The sequence below is a fragment of the Dromiciops gliroides genome, chromosome 3 (assembly GCF_019393635.1).
Source record: "Dromiciops gliroides isolate mDroGli1 chromosome 3, mDroGli1.pri, whole genome shotgun sequence".
NCBI classification, from domain to species: Eukaryota; Metazoa; Chordata; class Mammalia; order Microbiotheria; family Microbiotheriidae; genus Dromiciops; species Dromiciops gliroides.
The window spans coordinates 75,233,723-75,254,500 of NC_057863.1; the positions used below are offsets into that span (position 1 = coordinate 75,233,723).

The 20,778-nt window shown below is 35.7% G+C and overlaps 1 protein-coding gene across 1 annotated transcript in view; it reads right to left on the bottom strand.

The window, feature by feature from the left end:
• Positions 1-20,778, bottom strand: part of SPAG16 (sperm associated antigen 16) — a 1,175,972-nt gene that overhangs the window by 1,097,059 nt on the left and 58,135 nt on the right. Inside the window, exons 7-8 of the mRNA XM_043996008.1 lie at positions 9,740-9,857; positions 4,541-4,610 (exon numbers count right to left, since the gene is read on the bottom strand). Of these exons, the coding sequence (XP_043851943.1) occupies positions 4,541-4,610; positions 9,740-9,857 (188 nt within the window). The remainder of the gene's footprint in view (positions 1-4,540; positions 4,611-9,739; positions 9,858-20,778) is intronic.

Here is a 20,778-nt window from a genome sequence, read left to right on the forward strand (position 1 = left end):
TTAAAGTATACCTAATGAAAGGATACAGCTCTTGACCAGGTGCTATCAGTCAATTGACTCTTACCTCTAGCTCTTTGCTTAGACATAGTCCAATAAGAAGCTTGTGCATGCTTGAGCTATGGTGGATGATGGTGTCGATATAAAGGCTAGGAAGACACGGCAAAGGTATCAGAGAATAATAACCAGATGTGGAAGCTCCATAGATGAACGTTGAGGGAAGGACCGAAATCTTCCCTCACACAATTCTTGCTGACCCAGAGAAGATGTTTGAAAAGGATGATGCTTAAATCCTGCTTGCTGCTTTCCTCTATGACCTCATTAAGGAAGCCCAGAATCATAGAATGTTCAAACTAGAAGAGTGACTAATGCCCAAGCTCATCATTTTCTATACAAGGACACGGGCGGCAAAAGTGACTTCTCGAGATTTCTCCTTTGTTTACTCAGTGGCAGGAAAGATTATGTCAAGCCTGAAGGGGGATGAGTGAGCTTTGGAAAAGGGATGGAAGCCTCTCTTCCTCTGAGAATGGCAGGAAGAATAAAAGGAATCATAAAAAGGTATGTTGGCATTCAAACAAGGCTGGATAAGACAGATCCTCCTAGACGGCCTCCATAGTTTAGGGAAGGATGGACTGAGTAGGCAAAGTTGGGAGAGAGGGAGAAATAAAGGATTTAAGGGATTATGGAGAAAATCTAGAATATTTGCTTTGGGAATAATTATATTGGGGAATAAAAATAAGACTACTAAAATGACAGTCAAGAAACTATGAAGGCCAAGCTAAAGTTTATAAAACATGATAAATGTTATAAACATATACATGTGGAATTCTTGAGGGGAAAAAAGAATTCAGATAATAAAAATGTGACTAATGAACAACTCTAAAGAAAGTGAAATTAAAATTCTGTATATAGCACACATTGTTAATCTTTAAAAAAAGGAAAATGTTCATATTAACATTTATTAAGTGCCTATTCCACACAAAGTACCATGCTAAAATTTCTTCTCAGATCCCTAGGACAATCGAACCAGGGCAAAGCCAATCTGGGTGGCAATGAGTACCATAAAAATAGTGTCATCCCTTTATAACCAGCATACCCCTACAACTCCACTGGTCCCATTGTCAGGCAGGGTCACAGACAGGACATCCATTCTTCTGATTCATGATGTGCTTCTTTCTCAGAGACTAACAAACAAATTAACTTTACCTTCCTTACTGAAAAGAGCATGCCAATCTATTGTTTCATAATTTGACTCAGGCTGCCTAGAGGTTGAAGTTCCTTTTTGCCTAAGTGCCCTTCCCTGCTCCCATCCATTATCAGTCTCATTCCTTTGGTGCACCTGTCTCACTCTCTCATTTTGCCCTCTGGAAATTCCATTCTACTGTTAACAAGCTGCCTTCATATTCAACAAGTGCCCTCCCCACAAAAAAGTGCTTTTTGTACATTTTGTATTCACTTAGAATGTATACATGCTGTTTCCCGGCAGTAAAATGTAAGCTTCTTACGGGAAAGAACCAATTCCCTTTGTCTCTGTAGTCTCAACACCTAGCACCATATCTGGCTTACAAAGAAGGCTTATTAAGTTGAATTGAGTTGTATGTTAGGTGCTAGGTATACAATCAGGGTAACCAACAGGACTCAAACTTGTCACTGACTTAGGGGGATGTCTACCCCAAGCATGGGAAGACATCTCCTGGATGAATAGGTGGATGAGAACAATTTGTTCCCACATCCACAAAGGCAGCTGAAGAAGGAGCTGTGGAGCACTTAGAGTTTGGTCAGCCATCAAAGACACCAAATTCATCCACTTTATCTCAGGCCATCACCAGTCATCTTGACTTTTGTCCTACCACTGGACTGTGATGACTCAAGAAGAGAATGAAGCTGATGATTTTTCGCAACTCTGCCTCACTTAAATCCACTCCACATGCAAGTCAAGATATCACCCTGTGATGTCATTGGTCCTCTTTGAAAAAGAAGGATGAAAAATAATACAATTAGGAGAGAAGAGGTGATGAGTGCCAAAATTAGAGTAGAGACTATGTGAATGGAGAGAAGGGAAGAGATACTGAGGGAGGAGGACAAGACGTGGCAATTGGTGATACCAATGAGAAGAAATAAAATAAAGAGAAAAGTCAAGGATAACTCCAAGTTTGTTAAGCAGTATGACTAGAATGATGATGGAGCCCTTAATAGAAAAAGGTTGACTAAGGACTTAGCCAATAATTACTTCATAATATGAATAACAAACCGTGGATTGTTTTCAGTATATAAAAAGTTAAACTCCTTTAAACTTCCTTGAAAAAGTGTCTAGGGATACTGTTTCTACTAAACTACCTGGAGCAAATAGGAATAAAAATAATCCTGTGTAATAAGGCAAGGGATTCTATAAATATAAATGTTACTATTTCATTATCAAAAATATAGACTATTTTACGAAAAATTCTCAACAAATACTAAGTAAATACATTTTTATCCTATATATTTGACATGCATAAACACAATTCTTATCAACAAATAACAAAATGTTGAAATGAAAAGCCCAAATTAATAGCCTTAGGTGCTGCATTAATGCATTGTAGGTGGCAATTTTTCTTTATAAATCATTTTTTATAAATTTCAATTTCTTCCAAATCATTCCCCAATCTAAGACTTAAACTGCATTAATTTTCCTGTATACATTAACATGCCAGAAATAGTAAAATGCAATTTCATAGTTTGATTGTCTATATGAAGTTTTTTGGAAACAGGTTTTCCTGTTTCGTATCACCTTAAATTAAATTTCATATCTTCTTAAATAATAGCTGCCTTTAACATAAAAATAGCAGCATATTTCACAAATTTTTAGGCATGAAAAGTAATCTGTGGTTTGCTAATATTCCACAAAGAAAAATCATAGTTTAGATATAGAAGACAATAAATTCTTTTTAACATTATCCTGCATCTATATAAACATAAAATATGTCAATATTAGTTTCTGCCTAATTTGTTAAATAAGACATTGGTTCATATTAATTGGCATTTTAAGTTGCACAAAACTGTGTGTCATTTTCTATAGCTTCATGAAAGAATTAAGTGACTTGTGCAGGATCACACAATTAGTATATCAGAAGTAGAACTCAAATCTACCTCTCCTTGACTACAAAGCTGACCCTCTTCTCCACTGTCCTGCACTGCTGCTCAGGGCAATACTTATATCTCAAAAGTAGAAAAATAATGAAATAATTAATGATAATTCACTATTACATAATTTCCTCTAGAGTTTTTCTTTTTCTTCTGAATACCCTGTGAGAACAAACATGTAATTTTTAAAACTCTTATTGAAATAGCTCTGATTTGGGGGCAGCTAGGTGGCACAGTGGAAAAAAGCACCTGCCCTGAATTTAGAAGGACCTGAGTTCAAATCCAACCTCAGACATTTGACACTTACTACCTATGTGACTCTGGGCAAGTCACTTAACCTTTATTGCCCTGCAAAAAAATAGCTCTTATTTACTAAAAATTTTCTCCTGTCCTTGATACAGAAGTGATAACACATTCTGAAGTACTTCTGTGGTCTTGCCAGCCTCTCTCTTTCCTTGGCCAGAAAATTTTTTTATTATTCATTTTTTTTTTTTTTGGTGAGGCAATTGGGGTTAAGTGACTTGCCCAGGGTCACACAGCTAGTAAGTGTCAAATGTCTGAGGCCGGATTTGAACTCATGTACTCCTGACTCCAGGGCCGGTGCTCTATCCACTGCGCCACCTAGCTGCCCCCAGAAAATTTTTTTAAAGCCTATAACAGTGGATAAGAAAAGCATGTAGCCAGGGCTAAGGAGAGCATTGTCAGCACTGATATCCTAGGACCTTGCAGTGAATTAAGGATACTTAGAAAATTCTCCTGTTGGGTGGTAGCCCTGATTAGATATCAGACTATCAATGGAATAAAAGACAAGAAGCCTGAAGACTTAATACTGGAAGAAGCAAATAGAATTTACAAGGAAGTCACTCCTAAAGTGAAAATGCTTATTCTGTGCCTTAATTGAAATTATCCCGTCATTCTGTTCAGGGAAAATGTGAATTTTATACTTTTGGCCAAAGTCTGGTAAGATCTTAAGAGGAAAGAGGCACAAAGTGTTTTCCAAGCTTCATTATGAATATCAATGCAGCACATGATTGAAATGAATGCCTGAATGTAAAATTAGGTAACGTTTCTGAGTCAATTTCATAGGAGTTATAATCAATACCTATCATGTCATTTTAATCACAATGATGAAACAATTTGAGGAAACACTGAACTTTAGAACTGAAAGACAACAAAGTTCATCTAAACTCAACCTCCTACCTTATACAGAAATCTTCACAGCTTGAACCATATTCCCTTTTGTTCTCTCCCAGAGACCTAATTATTGCTACCTTTTTTTCTAAATTTTCTTAGCTCTCATTTTCATACACCCACTGAGCTGTATAATTCCATTACAAACATTTCTATCATGTGGGATTTTGCTTATTTAAATACACACATACACACTTTGGTTTGGTGATGTTTACTAAATTTGTTTTACCTCTGATCTCAGGAACCTGAAGACTATGTCCTGTTTCCAAATTCCTTAACGTTGTTTGAAGTCCTGTAATCTAAAGAATAAAACAGATATTGTAAAGTCGTGTCCCTTGTATTACTAATAAAAGTACATACATGGCTTCAATAGGCCTAATCTAATCTTAAAGTATCCAAATGGATTATAATGCTTATCCAGCTTCAGAACTTCAAGTATCTATAATTACATTGATACTGGGTACTCCCTTTACTATTAAGTTACAATCTCCCTAAAACACAGTATATGATCTTAGAGAGATGCTATAGCTGACTTATGCATCACCTTATGGGTATAATGATAATGATGAGATTCTTCAAGTTTCAGATACACAATACATGTCTGACCCATTTCCAAGTCTAGATTTTGATTTGATAGGGCCTGCCAAAATTTATACTCCTATGGCACAGCTTTTGAGAAAATAAGCTCATCTCCACACAATGGTGATATCAGAGTAAGATGATAATGAAAGGATAATTACTTATCTTGGAATAATTATTTAAAGACTTGAAAAAATTATTTATAAAAGTGCCTATACTAACAATAATTTATACGATTTTATGAATCAAAAACTTTCACCAGTTTTAATAACAGCTTACATTTATTTGGTTATTTAAGGTTTTAAAAAGTAAAAACATTATTGCATGAAATCCTCACAACAGCCCTGAGGTAGCTAGTACTGGTACAATTAATCTCTTTTTTTATAAATGAGGAAACTGACACTCAGAAAGGATAAGTGACCTTCTCATGGTCACATGGCTCAAAGTCACAAGCCAGGATCTGAACCTGAGTATTTTGAATATAATACTTTGTTTTCTAAGATGTTTCTTCTGATTTTAAATTGACATATAATTACTTCATTCAATCTTGTAATGTGTCTATAAGATAGGAGGCAAGTAATACAATTCAAGGGCTTATACAAGGTTCAATAACTACTTTCAGTTAGATATTCTTACCACAAAGGCTCTCTGTTGAATTAAATCTATTTTATATTAAAGACTATGTGTTTTGGTTGGTAGAATATAGATTGAACCACCCCAAAATTGTACTTCTAATAAATTAAACCTTTAAAAATTTCATTCCTCCAATGTATATGGAGAGCTACACCAAGTCAATAGTTTCATCCTCTATCCTTTGTCCTTCTTCTATCCGATCAACCATGAGCAACCTTTATTTTTTATTTCTTGGTGATCACATCATGTCATTAAATTCAAAGGAAAGAATACTTTTTCATGAAATGCTCTTTAAAAAAAAGCAACTAAACTTTCTGTCTTTGGAAATCAAATGGATTTCATCAGACCTTTATTGACTCATGGATCAGGAATTCATTGGTCTTTCTGAAATCCAAATTCCCTTTCTAAAGCTACATTTTTTCTGTCACTGGGAATAAAACAAATGGTAAGTTAAAGTCCTGATTACACTTTCAATTAGAGATCAGTTATCAGCACTACAGTTTATCTGTAAAAATACAGCAAACCTTGCTTATAAATAACAGCCTATAGTATTGCACAGACCATGCTTAATTACTTTATTTACATGTTATACTCTGATTTTACTCTTAATATACTTGAGAAAGAACAGCATTAACACTTAACTAATTCTTTCTACAGGGAAGGTAGGAAAAAAGTTTGTTCAACTTGGTGTTAACAGTCCCAAAAGGGAATTCTTTATTCCCAACATGGTCAGGGTTCCAAGGAGGAAATAGACAGGGATTAGAATGGGAAAAATGAACTGCTTTCTCATCTTTTAAAATTTTCTAGTAAAGATCCAATTTCTTAATTTTGTTAATAAATGTTGAGAATACAACATTTTGCTATATTAAAAAATAAGTACAAAGGCACAGTAAAAAGAAAAAAATAAACTGCTGGATTATTGACTATCTTGACTTGCTTACACCTCTACTTTTTAAAGTATATGTCATCTTGAAATTTTATCACTGAGAGATTACAATAATGTCCAATTCACTTTGTTTCCAAAAACATTACATGTTTCTAAGTTAGTAAAATAAATGTGTTCCTGCAAAAGGCTTCAAAGTAAATTTCTGTAAAATGAATCACATTCTCCCAATTACTCGCATTTTATTTTATTTTATTTTATTTTATTTTATTTTATTTTATAGTTAATGAAAAAAAATGAGTACACAAGAAAAAAGAGAGAGAAATTATCGGTAGCACTGCAGGCATGCCTCTGGGGAGAGAGGGTAAAACCTTCATTTTGGCTGAGGCCAATCTCAAAATTTTCTGAGATATGTCTCAGAAAAACAAGGGGTTGGTTTCTACCACAAAGGCAAGAAAGAAATTTTCAGGGCTACTGGACCTGACAAATGCCAAGATACAAAGAAGAGATATTCAGCTCAAGGTCAAATATGTCCTTAGGAACAGTCACTTGAGTGCTTGAGGGGTGGGATTTGGAGTGGGGGTTAACACTTTCTGGCTGATACATTTCTGATGAGATTAGGTACTTTTCATGTTTCTGGATATATTTTCCATTACCATATTCTTGAGAGCTAATTTTTGAATAAATACATTCATAAAACTTACTGGACTCATTAATTAAATATAAATAGCTAAGTTAGTTCTTATTATAGGAACTGAAAGTCATCAGTAAATGAAGTACAGAACAACTAATGATGGCAATTTATTCAATTTCAGCAGTGTAGGTCTTAACTAGAGATAGACCAAAGAGTCTGCTACAATCAGAAAAAAGAACAAGCAAAAACATATATATATATATACATATATACATATATATATATATATATGTCATAAAAAGGACATATGTTCTGTGCCTAATATTATGCCTTACTATTCTTTCAGGGCATACCAAATGAAAGACTATGATTCTTGTACTACATTCTAGGTCTAAATGCAGAGAACACACAACACTTTCATTAATTCTGGGATTGTCTTAGATTTCCTTTGAAATATACTCCAGCTTGGTACTTTGGTGGTCCACTTGACCAAGAAACAAACTCAGGTCTAAGTTTACAGTAGTCCTGGCCTTCTAGAATTGGGCTAAAACTAGACCAGGCTGTGCAGTATATAAATAAGATGACAGTCATTTTAATAAAATGATAACAATGATCATAATAGTATATTTATATAACACTTTATTTAAAAGCTCAAACTGTTTTCTCATTTTTTCTCTCAAAAACTATCATAGTTATTGTCCCTATTTGACAGTGAAATTAAGACACTTTAAAGTTGAATGTTTGGTTATTTCATCTATTTCTATGGTTCAATTATGCCACCTCTGTGCAAATGTCTCCCAAATCTACATGGGAAACATTTCAGCTTGCCTCTGGAAAAGTATCAAAGTATCACATTTCCAATACCTTCTATATATCTTTACTAAGATGTCCTACAACAACATCCTCCCACTCACCTTAAACCTGATCTTTTTCCCAACTGTCTTTTTCTGTTTATTGTACCAGAATCATTACAGTCAGGCTTAAAATTTTAGAGTATCTGGGGCAGCTAGGTGGAGCAGTGGATAGAGCACCGGCCCTGGAGTCAGGAGTACCTGAGTACAAATCCGGCCTCAGACACTTAACACTTACTAGCTGTGTGACCCTAGGGAAGTCACTTAACCCCAATTGCCTCACTAAAAAAAAAAAATAGAGTATCTTTTGACTATTCCCTCTTCCTCATTGTCAATAAGCAATTGATTGCCAAGTTGTGATGATTTTACCTTCACAATATCCCTTGCATTCATCCTGTCCTTTCCACTAAAACTTCCACTGCCTTACTTCAGGTCTTCATCACTTCTTCACTAGGCTATTATGTCAGCTTTCTAACTTCTCCTTGTCTCTGGTTTCTCCTTTCTCCAATCTATTTTTCATAGAGCTGAAAATTTTCCTAATGCACAAGTTTGAGCATGTGACTCTCCTGCTAAGAAACCAATTGTCTATGCAGCATTTCTCAAAGTATGATCCAGGGACCCCTGGCGGACCTCAAGACTCTTTTGAGGTTCTATGAAGTCAAATCTTTTTGATAACAATACTAAGACTTTTAATTTCTGGTACAATAATTATCAATAGATATAATTTACATAAAGAAAAGCTATTTGAGGGGCTCTCAATAATTTTAAGAGTATAAAGGGGTTCCTAAGACCAAAACGTTTGAGAATCCAGTGGCCTATAGTAAAACAAATTCTTTGACCCTGAAACTTAAAGCTCTCTACCTACTCTCAGGCTCCAAAAGACCTTTCCGTAGAACTTTTACTTCTAGCACTTTTTGTCCCAGCCATCCTTCAGCTTCTGTAGTACACTCTCAACTCATTTCATCCTGTCAAAATCCTTTTGTCTTTTCAAGGCCAGTTTAGTTGCCCTCTTATGCATGAAGCTTTTTCTGACCCCTCAAGCCGAAAAACCTCTTTCGCTTCTCTTTTTTTTGTCCTGGGACATTGTCAATATCTGTCCTTTGACTACATTTTACCTTTTATGTGTAATCTTTTTTGTGCATACTTCCTATTTCTATTAGGCTAAAAGGCCCTTGAAGGCAGGGACCTTGTTGTTTTCCCTCATTGTATCTCTAGTACCTTGCTTGCATTTGGCAGCCACTTAGCAAATGTTGAATTGAGCTGGCTTCCTAAGATTACACAGTTAGATAAGAGACAGCAGTGTTGGCACTGGCAACCAAGTCTCCTCTGATCTTTGAGTTCTTTGATCTGGACCACACTACCTCTCTGCTATTTTCCTAAGTCTATGCAAAAGCCTACAAGACTGTGTGTAATAGGAGCTTTGTATGGGTTAGAGAAAAAATAAGCAAACCAACCATCAGCAGGGATGACTAGGAATCACATTTACAACAAGATAACATCTCTCAAGTTCTTTGTAACCATAAAGTGCAATATAATGCAAGCCCTTATTTTTAACAAGGCATATAAAGTATCTTCTTATGGAAAAATAGACACATACTCCTGAAAAAGTCTGCTTTTATAGGCTAAGAAATATAATAAATGCCAATGGAACTATATATTTTAGTGGCTAAAAGATACTAGTAAGAATGCTTCCAAATTTTTTAAATAAAGGCACAATTAATAGAACAAGTCATTTTAATATATCTTGGGGAATACAGCAATGCTTGCTTTTCCCTAAATTCTACAAAATAAATTGTGGGAGAAAGAAGAGGATCCTTTTGTGGTAGCTTTGACTAATCATCTCGTTACCTGCCCAACTGCTTTGTCTCTTTCCAAGGAGGTAAGCATTTTCTGCCTCAGTAAAATATGGTGCCTGTCATGCAACACCCTTATAGTTGGCTCATATGATGCATAATGTAACTTCAACCTACGAAAAATAAAAGGCCAATTGCATTTTAAAGGGCAATTGAGTTAAATCAGTGATTTCCATCTAAATAGGTTTTTTGCACAGGATCACAAATAAACCATACAAAGGTCATCACACAAGAGATAGCAAGTGTTATTTTGCATATACCCTCTCCTAGGCAATATGGAAAAAAAAACACATTAGTCATGAGATAACTAGTTCTATATTTCCTACCAAAATCTTTTGCTGTGTTTGACTACATTTCAAGGTATACATCTGCTCTTTGTTGCAAAAGAGAAAACGTCATACATTTTCCATTTAGCTCAGAAATTAGTTTCAAAAAGATAGAATACAAACAATAGACAAATAAAGGTAAAAAGTGTATCTGTTATGATAACAAACTAAAAGACAGTATGACCAACTATAAATAAAATTAAGGTCTCCGAAATACCTAATAAACCAGTTAAACAGGAACACTGATCAAATCAAATTAAATATCAAAATATTCTGAGATATTTACCTTGTAGAATTTTTTTCAATTCAGCATAGAATAACAATTTTTAAAATGCTAAAGTTTATTAGAAACTTGACAAGAAAGCAATTTAAAAATGTAGTTTTAATGGGTTAAGTTAAGTTGGTAGCACATTCAGGGTTTCTTTTTCTTGAAAATCGGGCATAACTAAATATTTTCACATTGAATCATGTTTTCCCATTGGATTTCCATCATTGATATTTTTCTTCTATGTAAAAAACTCAAGATATTGACATTCATTTCAGATCATCCCCTCCTCAATTTACAAGTTCTTGTAGAGTTGCATCCAGGGTCACCCAGTGATTGTTTAAGAGGCAGGATGTGAACCCACTTCTTCCTTACTCCTGGCTGCTTCTCCCTGATTCTTAATGACTACAAACAAACTTTAAAGGTATTTTTTTTTCCTGAAATGCCCTCCCAAATCAAGTAAAGATTGTAAAATTCAGTTAGAGTTACTACTATTGAGACACTTTTATTAACACATTTATAAAGTGAAGACATATTCCCTAATTTGTTTGTTTTGCAAGTTCCAATGTTTGTCTACTAAAAATTTTTAAAGTGGTTATAATCATATAATGATATCATTCTTCCTGTTACTAGGAAAATACATTTCAAAGTTGATAAACATGTCATTTTAAAGCTTCTTATTCAATCATTTATAAGTAAACATAAAGTCAAATTTTAATTATTCACTTCAATAAAAGGAAAAATTTTACAGATAATCATAATGTAAAGGTTTGCCATGTTGAACAGATCTATATCCTGACTTAGAAACTAAAAACTCTCTACACCAGCTGAGGCAGGACCCAAGACCTGGATTGTAGCACTTCAAAGTATCCTGGTAAGAGGTGATCAACAGGTTTCCCTTGTGCTCAAACCACCAGATAATCAGGCAGGTAAAGGCACTGGCCCTCATTCCTGAAGTAAGTTCCCCTTCCAAAAGAACCAAACCAAACCAAAACTGCAGTTCAATTTTCCATGGCAGGGCTCTACACTGCCTCATGACTATGCCAACAGGTTGGTTCAGGACTATGCTTTCAACATTTCAAACAAACAACTAGAGAAAGAGTAAAAGTTTATAAAGTCTTTTGCTTACATTATTTTATTTGAGCCTTACAACCCTGTGAATAGGTATTACTAACTACAGGCATTCTTAATGCTATTTTACAAGTAAGGAAATTGAGATCCAGAGAAGCTACATGAGATGTCTATCATCACTGTCTAGGAAGTTACAGAAGCAAAATCTAAATCCAGAACTTCCTAGCTCCAATTCCAGCATTCTATCCACTATATTGGGCAGCCAGGTGGTACAGTGGATAAAGTGATAGGCCTAAAGTCAGGAAGACCTGAGTTCAAATGTGGTCTCAGACACTTACTAGCTATGTGACAAGTTACTTCACCCTGTTTGCCTCAGTTTCCTCATCTGTAAAATGAGTCCTTCTGACTTTAATATTTCTGTTAGTGATGATTCCAAAGGACCCATGATGAAAAATGTTATCTACCTCCAGAGACAGAATTGATGAGCCCTGAATGCAGACCAAAACCTATTTTTTAAACCTGCCAAGTTTTTGTTAATTCTACCTTTGTGTTATTTTTCATATCTGTCTCCTCTCTGGTCCTAGAAATGCAACCCAAATTAGTAGCTTGATAGACTAATGAAATCACTGTTCCCACCCCCACTTCCACTTCAATATCTTTTGCAAAGGCAAAAAATGTACAGAATTTGAACAGACTCCAAGCCCTTCATAATTGGGCCCCTTCCTACCTTTCTAGTTTTCTTATCATTTGCTCCCCACTGCCTACTCTACAATCCAGTGACAATGACCTTCTCCCTCTTCCTTATCCCTGAGCCTCCATCTCCTGACTCCATGCCTTTTCACTGGCTGTCCCCCATGTCTGTAATGCTATCCCTCCTCAACTCCATCTCTTCGTTGCCCTGGATTCCTTCAAGACTCAAATATAAGACCACTTTCTACAAGAGGCTTTTCCCACTATACACCCTACCACGACCCCCTTGCTTTCCCTCCAGAATTACCTTCCATCACATATCATTTTTATGTATATAGTTGCTTTCAGGTTATCTCCCCTGAATAAAGTCTGAGCTCCTTGAGGGCAATGACCATGTCCTTGATTTTCATTGTCTCCCCAGTGGTTAGCACTGTGTCTGGCACAGAGCAAATACTCAATAAATGTTTGTTGATTGATTAGTTGATTGAAAATTAAACTAATATATTTTGATATTTGACTATCCCAATGCAAAGGCTGTAACACAAGAGGATAGCAAAAAATAAAATAAAAAATATAATTCAACAGTAAAGACTGAGGACAAAGATTATACAAGGAGTTTCAATGTCTATACATGATGAACATTTACTTCAAGAAATGAATCAGTTGGCACTGGAAATAACAAATGTCAAATAGCAACAATAGCAAATGAATCTGATTATATTTAACAGATAAGAAACAACTCCTTACTTCTGGGAGAGTCATACCTGACTCAGCTGACTAAGTATATTCAGAAAATCAAATTATTACAGCAAATAGCCAAATGAACACAAAGAATTAACATGAGAAAAAGGCAAAGCATGCAATTAAAGCAACACTAACTGAACCTATTTAAGCATGTCACTGATGCCACTGACACCACCTATTATAGTGATTTCTATAGATATTTTTAGCCAAAGGTATTCAGTTATAATGAGCCCCACAGAGTCTAAAAACCACTTAGTCAACAAACATTTAACTTACTTGGCAAATAAAAAGGTACAGCAGCCAACAGTAACATTGGTTTAGAATATGAACTTGTCTATAAAGTAAGCCTACTAAGTAAAATCATCCAAAGAATTTTTAAGGATGAAACTAGAAGGACAAGAAACTGACAAACGAATGAAAAGATCAGCAATGATTTTTATAACAATATTTTTTATCATCAAGAATAGTAAGGATACCATGTTTGGACTCTAATACCACAATTCTGCATAGCTTTATAAAGGAAAGGGAGATGACCATGAGGAAAACAAATATAAGGGAAACAGCTCAGCCAGTATGACAAGGGGCTAAGACAATGAGCCCAGGCACCGAAGTCCTTCCCTAAAGCACTATTACATATCATCACAATTGTTGCAGAAGCATTATCAATACAACTCCCCTTGAAGTAGCTCCCCAGACTCTTTAACATGGAAAATTTCATTAGTGATGAATTTGAGCTCGTTGGCGAATCTCCTCCTATACTAAACTAGGTATAAATGGAAGAGGTCTGTGTAATGAAAAAGATCTTTATAGCTAGTGATAATTGCAGATGACTCTATTTGTACATAACATGTTGATAACAATAATTCCTTTAGAATCAAAAATAAAATCCATTATTTGACCTTCAAAGTCTCCATAACCTGACCCCTTCTCATCTTTTGTACATCTTTCTGCCTCCCATTATACCCTTCAATTCAGTGACACTGACCTCCTTTCTGTTACTGTCAGATTATAAACCTTCCAACTCTGAGTATTTTCCCTGGTTGTCTCCCATGGTTGAGAGGCTCATCTATAACCTTCTGACCTACCTGGCTTCCCTCCTAAATTACTATACTTTCTATAAGAAGCTTACTTTCTATAAGAAGCTTATCCAGATTCACTCTTAATACTAGTGTCTTCCCTCTGTCAATTATCTTCAATTCAGTCTTTATACAGCTTGTTTTTCCATAGGTATTTTCATGTTTTCTCACCCAGTGAACTGTGTGGGCTTAAGAGTGGTCATTATCATCTGGCTTTCTTTTTACTCCTAGCACTGAGTGGTACCTATCCTACAGAATGTGCCTAATAAAGCAAGGTGACTGATTAACATACTGCAAAGCCTCTTGAATAAGATTGACAATTTACTCAAGAGTATAGTCTATTACATTCAAAAAAGTAAACATATGAAGAATAACTAATATTTACAACCTACAAAGTTTGACAATGAAAATGGAAAATTATTTTGGGTCCAGTACTGAACAGGAGCAGAAAAGTCGGCAGTTGCCTTTTAGAACATATGAACTTCTTTTATTAATTGCAATCTGCTCCCTGAAAGTCGGTCTATCTTTTAACATTAGTACTTTTCTGGTGATGCTATAGGGTCATGAATGACAAAATACTATAGTAACTGAAAATGTGAAGTTGAAGATCACACAACGAACAGTAAAGAGGTATAAGGGGTGTGAATGGGCTGTATCACATTTTCAACATGGAATTGTGAAAAAGTGGTGTAGAAGATATCACCAAAGAAATATCTGCTTAAAAAAGAAGAGCCAAGCATAACCAAGTGACAACACACACACACTTGATGAGCTTCCCTGCACTGTCAACAGAACTCAAAAAATTACTTCCAGCATATTGAGTGGACTTCCTGTGAAGAACATTTGGGAAGGCATGGATAAGAGTTAAAGAGAATGGGCATAAATGGGATGTGACCTGCTTCACTGAGGGAAAATAAATTATATCCAGGAAGTCACTATGAAGATACTAGAATATATATATATATATATATATATATATATATATATATATATATATATATATATATATATATGTAGTAGGTTGTCTATCCAGCTGATTTTTTTCTTTCACCAGTTTCATGGTAAAGTTGTCATTTTTAATAAGAGCAATACATTGAAAAAAATTAAATATTGAATGCCTACTTTGTGCTTGGCACTGGGGTTATAAATATAATAGGGAACATAATTTCTAACCACAAGGAGATTACAGTTTAATAAGGGAGGAAAAACAGGTGAGTAGCATGATGAAAGTTAGAGAGTTAGAATCAAGAGGGCCCTGGATGTGAATCCTGATTCTGACACTCACTAGCTATGTGACCATAGGAAAATCATACTATCTCTGAGTATTCATTCCTCTTCTATAAAATGAAGACAACAAAACTCAGGATAGTAGCTATATCATAAGTAGTTGTGAACATCAAATAAGATTCAATCCAAAGAATCCAATTAATTAGAAGTATTTAATAATCAGTTATTATATATGACACGGGAGATTAAAAATATAAAAATCAAAGTATCTATGACCTGAAGAAATTTATGTTCCATAATGTAGATACAAAACAGACAAATATGAAACACATACATACATAAATACAAATACACATATATAATTAAATATAAATGACTTTCTAGTACTAAGAATCGGTGGATCAGGAAAAGCATCATCTAGGAGATAGCCCTACGGAAACCAAGAGTTCTAAAAGGCATAGGTGAATCAAACATTTGTTTACTCTGATCAATACAATGATCCAAGACAATTCCAAAGGTCTCATAATGAAAAAATGCTATCCACCTCCAGAGAGAGAACTGATAAACTCAGTAAACGTGAAGTTATAATTTTCTCACTTTCTTTATGAAAGAAAGTATACTTTGCATGACTTCACATATATAATTGATATCATTTTGCTTCTCAGTGGGTGAGGGAGGGATGGGATGGACAGAGAGAATTTGGAACTCAAAATTTTAAAAGAAAAGAATGTTAAAAAAAATAAATAATATATATAGTGCTTACTATGTGCCAGGCCCTGTTCTAAGTGCTTTACAATGATCTCATTTGGGGGCAGCTAGGTGGCACAGTGGTAGAGCACTGGCCCTGGAGTCAGGAGGACCTGAGTTCAAATCCAGCCTCAGAAACTTAACACTTTCTAGCTGACCCTGACACTGAGCAAGTCACTTAACCCCAATTGCCTCACCCCAAAAAAAAAAAAACAAAAGAGAGAGAGAGAGTATATACTATGATCATTTATTATACCCTATGATCCTAGATTTATACCAGGAATGAAGGGTTGGTTTAATAAAAGAAACATTACAAACAGAATAGAACATGTTAATAACAGAAATAAAAATCATGTAATTATATCAACAGGTGTTGAAAAGTCTTTTAACGAAATTCAACTATCATTTCTGTTAAAAACACTAGAAATCAAAAGAATAAATAACTTTTCCTTAATGCAGTAAGTAATATTTCTCTAAAGCAATGTATTTAATTAAGGAAGTTTGGGCACCTTTCCAACTAGTTCAGGGATAAAACAAGGATACCCATTATCACCACCGCAATTTAATATTGTGGTAGAAATGATAGATCCAGCAATAAAACAAAGAAATTGAAGGAATAAACAAGGCAAAAAGGAAACAAAACTGCTTTTGCAAATGATATGATCATGTACCAAGAGAAAACTAAAGAGTCAACCAAAAATTAACTGAAATCATAAATTCAGCAAAGTTGCAGGATATAAAATCAATTCACACAAATCATCAGTATTTACTTTATGTTACCAACAAAATCCAGCAGAAAGAGATAGAAATACAAGTAAATGAAGTATATATAAAACATCTGGGATTCTCTTATCTACCAAGACACACATAGGAACTATATGAATATAACTACAAAACTCTTTATAGAAATAAAGGCAGGGGCAGCTAGGTGGCGCAGTGGAAAGAGCACTGGCCCTGGATTCAGGAGGACCTGAGTTCAAATCTGGTCTCAGACACTTGATACTTACTAGCTGTGTGCCCCTGGGCAAGTCACTTAACCCTCATTGCCCTGCAAAAAACAAACAAACAAACAAACAAAGAAATAAAGGCAGACTGAAATCATTGAAGAAGTACTAATTGCTCATAGGAAAACAAAAACAACAACAAAAAACTTTTAGACTTTAGACCTTTAATCAATGCAATGGTCAACTAGGATTCCAGAGGAATAATGATGTGCATCCCCCTAACCTACTGACATAGGAGTGGACTCAAAATACAGAATAACATACATTTTCAAGTACAGACAAAGAGATTTACTTTGACTACATATGTTTGTTAAAAATGATGTTTTTCCATTGGGAGGGAATACAAAACAGACAAGGAGAGGAAGCAAGGAAGGAAGGAAGAAGGGAGGGAGGGACAGAGACAGAGGGATCAATGTGGCATCTTTTTTAATGAAAAGAAGATAAGGTCAGAAAGAATAACAAATGAACAGATTAGTTTAGTTTAGTTTAGTTTTGTTTGTTTTTTGCGCCACAATGGGGGTTAAGTGACTTGCCCAGGGTCACACAGCTAGTTAAGTGTCAAGTGTCTGAGGCCGGATTTGAACTCAGGTACTCCTGAATCCAGGGCTGGTGCTTTATAAACCACTGTGCCACCTAGCTGCCCCCAACAAATTAGCTTTGAAAGCAAAATCCTCATGTATTTTATCTGATATTTAAGATGTTTTAAATAAAATTAATACAACTATACATGTATAATATATAAAATAAACACATATATGCATGTACCCATAAATATGCATATATTTACAGAAGCAATGGTTTTATATTTTGAGTTTGCTCTCAAGAACTCTATCCAGTGAAATCCTAGTGTCCCAGGAAAATACAAGGTATTGACTGCACCAGTGGAGAACCACTTTATGCTATATAGTTTAAAAGTTAGGTTTTCTGCCAGTCTACAGAATAGCTCCAGAGAAGGGGATGTTATATTGAAACCACCTACTGAGCATAAAGGAGCTAGTTGACTACCAATGAAGCTGAAGAGTGGAGCAAGGGAGAAGTGAGGAGTCAGGCCCCATCCCTTTTTCTGAACAGCAAGTACTTGACCATGACCCATATGGGGATAATCTCAGTAAAGATCCTGACGAAGAGGATGCAACATGTAGATAAAATCCCGAGGGCTGTATAAGCCTGTCGAAACTTTCCTGACTTGGAGAAGTTCAGAGAAGCCTGGAAGGACTTGCATGAACTGATGATGAATGAGATGAGCAGAACCAGGAGAACATTGTACACAGTATCATCAACATTACGTGTTGATCGACTGTGATAGACTTGATTCTTCTCAGCAATACAACAGTACTAGATAGTTCCAAAGGACTCATGATGGAAAAGGCTCTCCACATCCAGAAAAAAAAAGAACTATGGAATATGGATGCTGATTGGACCATACTATTTCTTTTGGTTTTGGTGCTGTTCTTTTTATTTTTTTTGAGGTTTTTCCTTTTGGCTCTGATTCTTCTCTTATAACATGACTAATGCATAAATATGTTTAATGTTATTATACATATATAACTTATATCAGATTACCTGCTGTCTTGGGAAGTGGGGAGGAAGGGGAGGGAGGAAGAAAAATTTGAAAGGGGAAATCTTATAAAAACAAATGTTGAAAACTATCTCTATATGTAACTGGAAAATAATAAAATACTTTTACTAAAAAAAAAACTTTCCTGACTTGAAGGAACATGTTCCCAGAAAATGTCAGAGGAATGAATCCCTTTCCTGCCTATGGAGACCCCAGGGAACATAAAGTAAGTACAGAGCCTAAATTCTTAGGGGTGAGAGACAACTCCATTCAGTTTGGGACCTAACACAATATCTGGTAACGAGTAAGTGCTTAATAAATTCTTTTTGATTGACACCCACATGCTCAGAACTTAAACTAGAGATCAGTGGGCCCAAAAATACAAACTTACCCTCAGAAAGGATGAAAAGTGAACATACAGAGATGACATCAGGTCACTGCAAAAGTTCCAGGACTATCTGGCCAGTGACCAGGATGACATATATCACTTCTGGTATGCTAGGCAAGTTTGTTACTTGGGTAGCCAGGCAATGGCAACCAAGGTGTATTTTGTATGTAGTCCTAACATGCCAAGCTATGCCATATGTATCTTCATGAACCTATTATTTGTTCTCTTGTATGCAACTATAATATCAGTCAAGCAACCAGTCAAGCAACCAAGCATTTATTCAATGCCTACGATGTGCAAGATGGGCTGAACAGAGTAAGAAATAGAGAGTTGGTCTCAAAGCCAGAAAAACCAGGGTTCACGTTCTGCCTCTGACACAACACTTGCTGTGTAATCCTGGGGAAATTGGTTAACTCTCTCAGATTTTAGGCAATTAAGACTACAAGCTGGAGAAAACATGTTGACTTGCATTAGTAGAGGGAGCTCCTTACTCAAGAATTCCCTCTGCCACCGAAATCACAGGTTCATTTTTATGCCTGGTCCTGCTCTTGGCCATGCACTCACCTTGGCATAGGAGGTACTATTTACAGTCATGTGGCCTATGAATCTCAGAAAATTTGCTGGAGAATATATGTGTAATTTGCTTAATGCATCATGTTAAGTAAGTGTACTTAGTATATGTTTGACCTTGAACAAGTCTTTTATCTTCTATGGACTTTATTTTCCTCATCTCTAAAATGAGAGAATTAGAGTTAGATGGTCTCTGAGGCCTTTTCTAAATATAGATCTAATATCCTATAATTCTATGTTCCTATTCCTATTGGTACCTCAGTGGCAAAGTGGATAGAGAACCACTAGCCCTAGAGTGAGGAGGGTCTAAGTTCAAATCCAGCTTCTGACACTTGCTAGTTATATGATCCTGGGCAAGTCATTTAACATTGCTTGCTGAGCTGAAGAAGCAAATGGTAAACCACTCCAGTAACTTTGCCAAGAAAACCCCAAATGGGGTCAGAGAGAGCCAGACACGACTAAAACGACTCAACAACAACAACAAAAATCTGTCATATACTTAAACCAATATAATTTCAGACAAATGCAGACTTTTACTTTAAGAAACAATGTGGGGCGGCTAGGTGGCATAGTGGACTAAGCACCGGCCCTGGATTCAGGAGTACCTGAGTTCAAATCCGGCCTCAGACACTTGACACTTACTAGCTGTGTGACCCTGGGCAAGTCACTTAACCCCATTGCCCCGCAAAAAAAAAAAAAAAGAAACAATGTGATAGGCCATGAATCAATACAACTTTTTTGGGAGGAGGTTGGAGAAGTAGGGTAGGGTCCTTTCCTGTGACTTTGCATAGACTCAAGGGAGAGGTAGCAATAGAATGTGTGTGGAATGAGTACAGAACATGCTGAGAATAGAAAAACCAACATTTCTCAAAAGGCTCATGACATGCTTAACTAGAGAACCACTGCCTCTTTGAGCTGGGGTTGATTTGTTGAGAGAAAGAGATAATAATAATAATAAGCAAGAGAATGCTGCAGGGGTCAATGAGCAGGCTGATGGTGACAATCAGGAACCTGAAAGTAGGAGTAGCCAGTTTTTTAGCTCCTAAATCAGAAGTAGAACATTCCTGAATGAGCAGAAGAGAACAAAGAAAAGAAAAATCCTAGCTATGGCAAGGTGCAGAGTCTAGCAGCTATTTTGAGTAGATGTAAAATGGTTATAGACACTGCATTCACTTGAGTTTCTAATCCCCCACTCCTATAGCAAAGAAACTTACCTAATCCTTCCCCTACCCGAATAATGAGTTGGGGAGAAGGGATGAAAAAATAAAAGTACTCTGTGAGGAAGGAAAGTGAGATGGTACCTGCTGGAATGTGATCACTTTATGTTACTTTACTATTCGTTTCTATCCAGAATACATATTGTGCTTC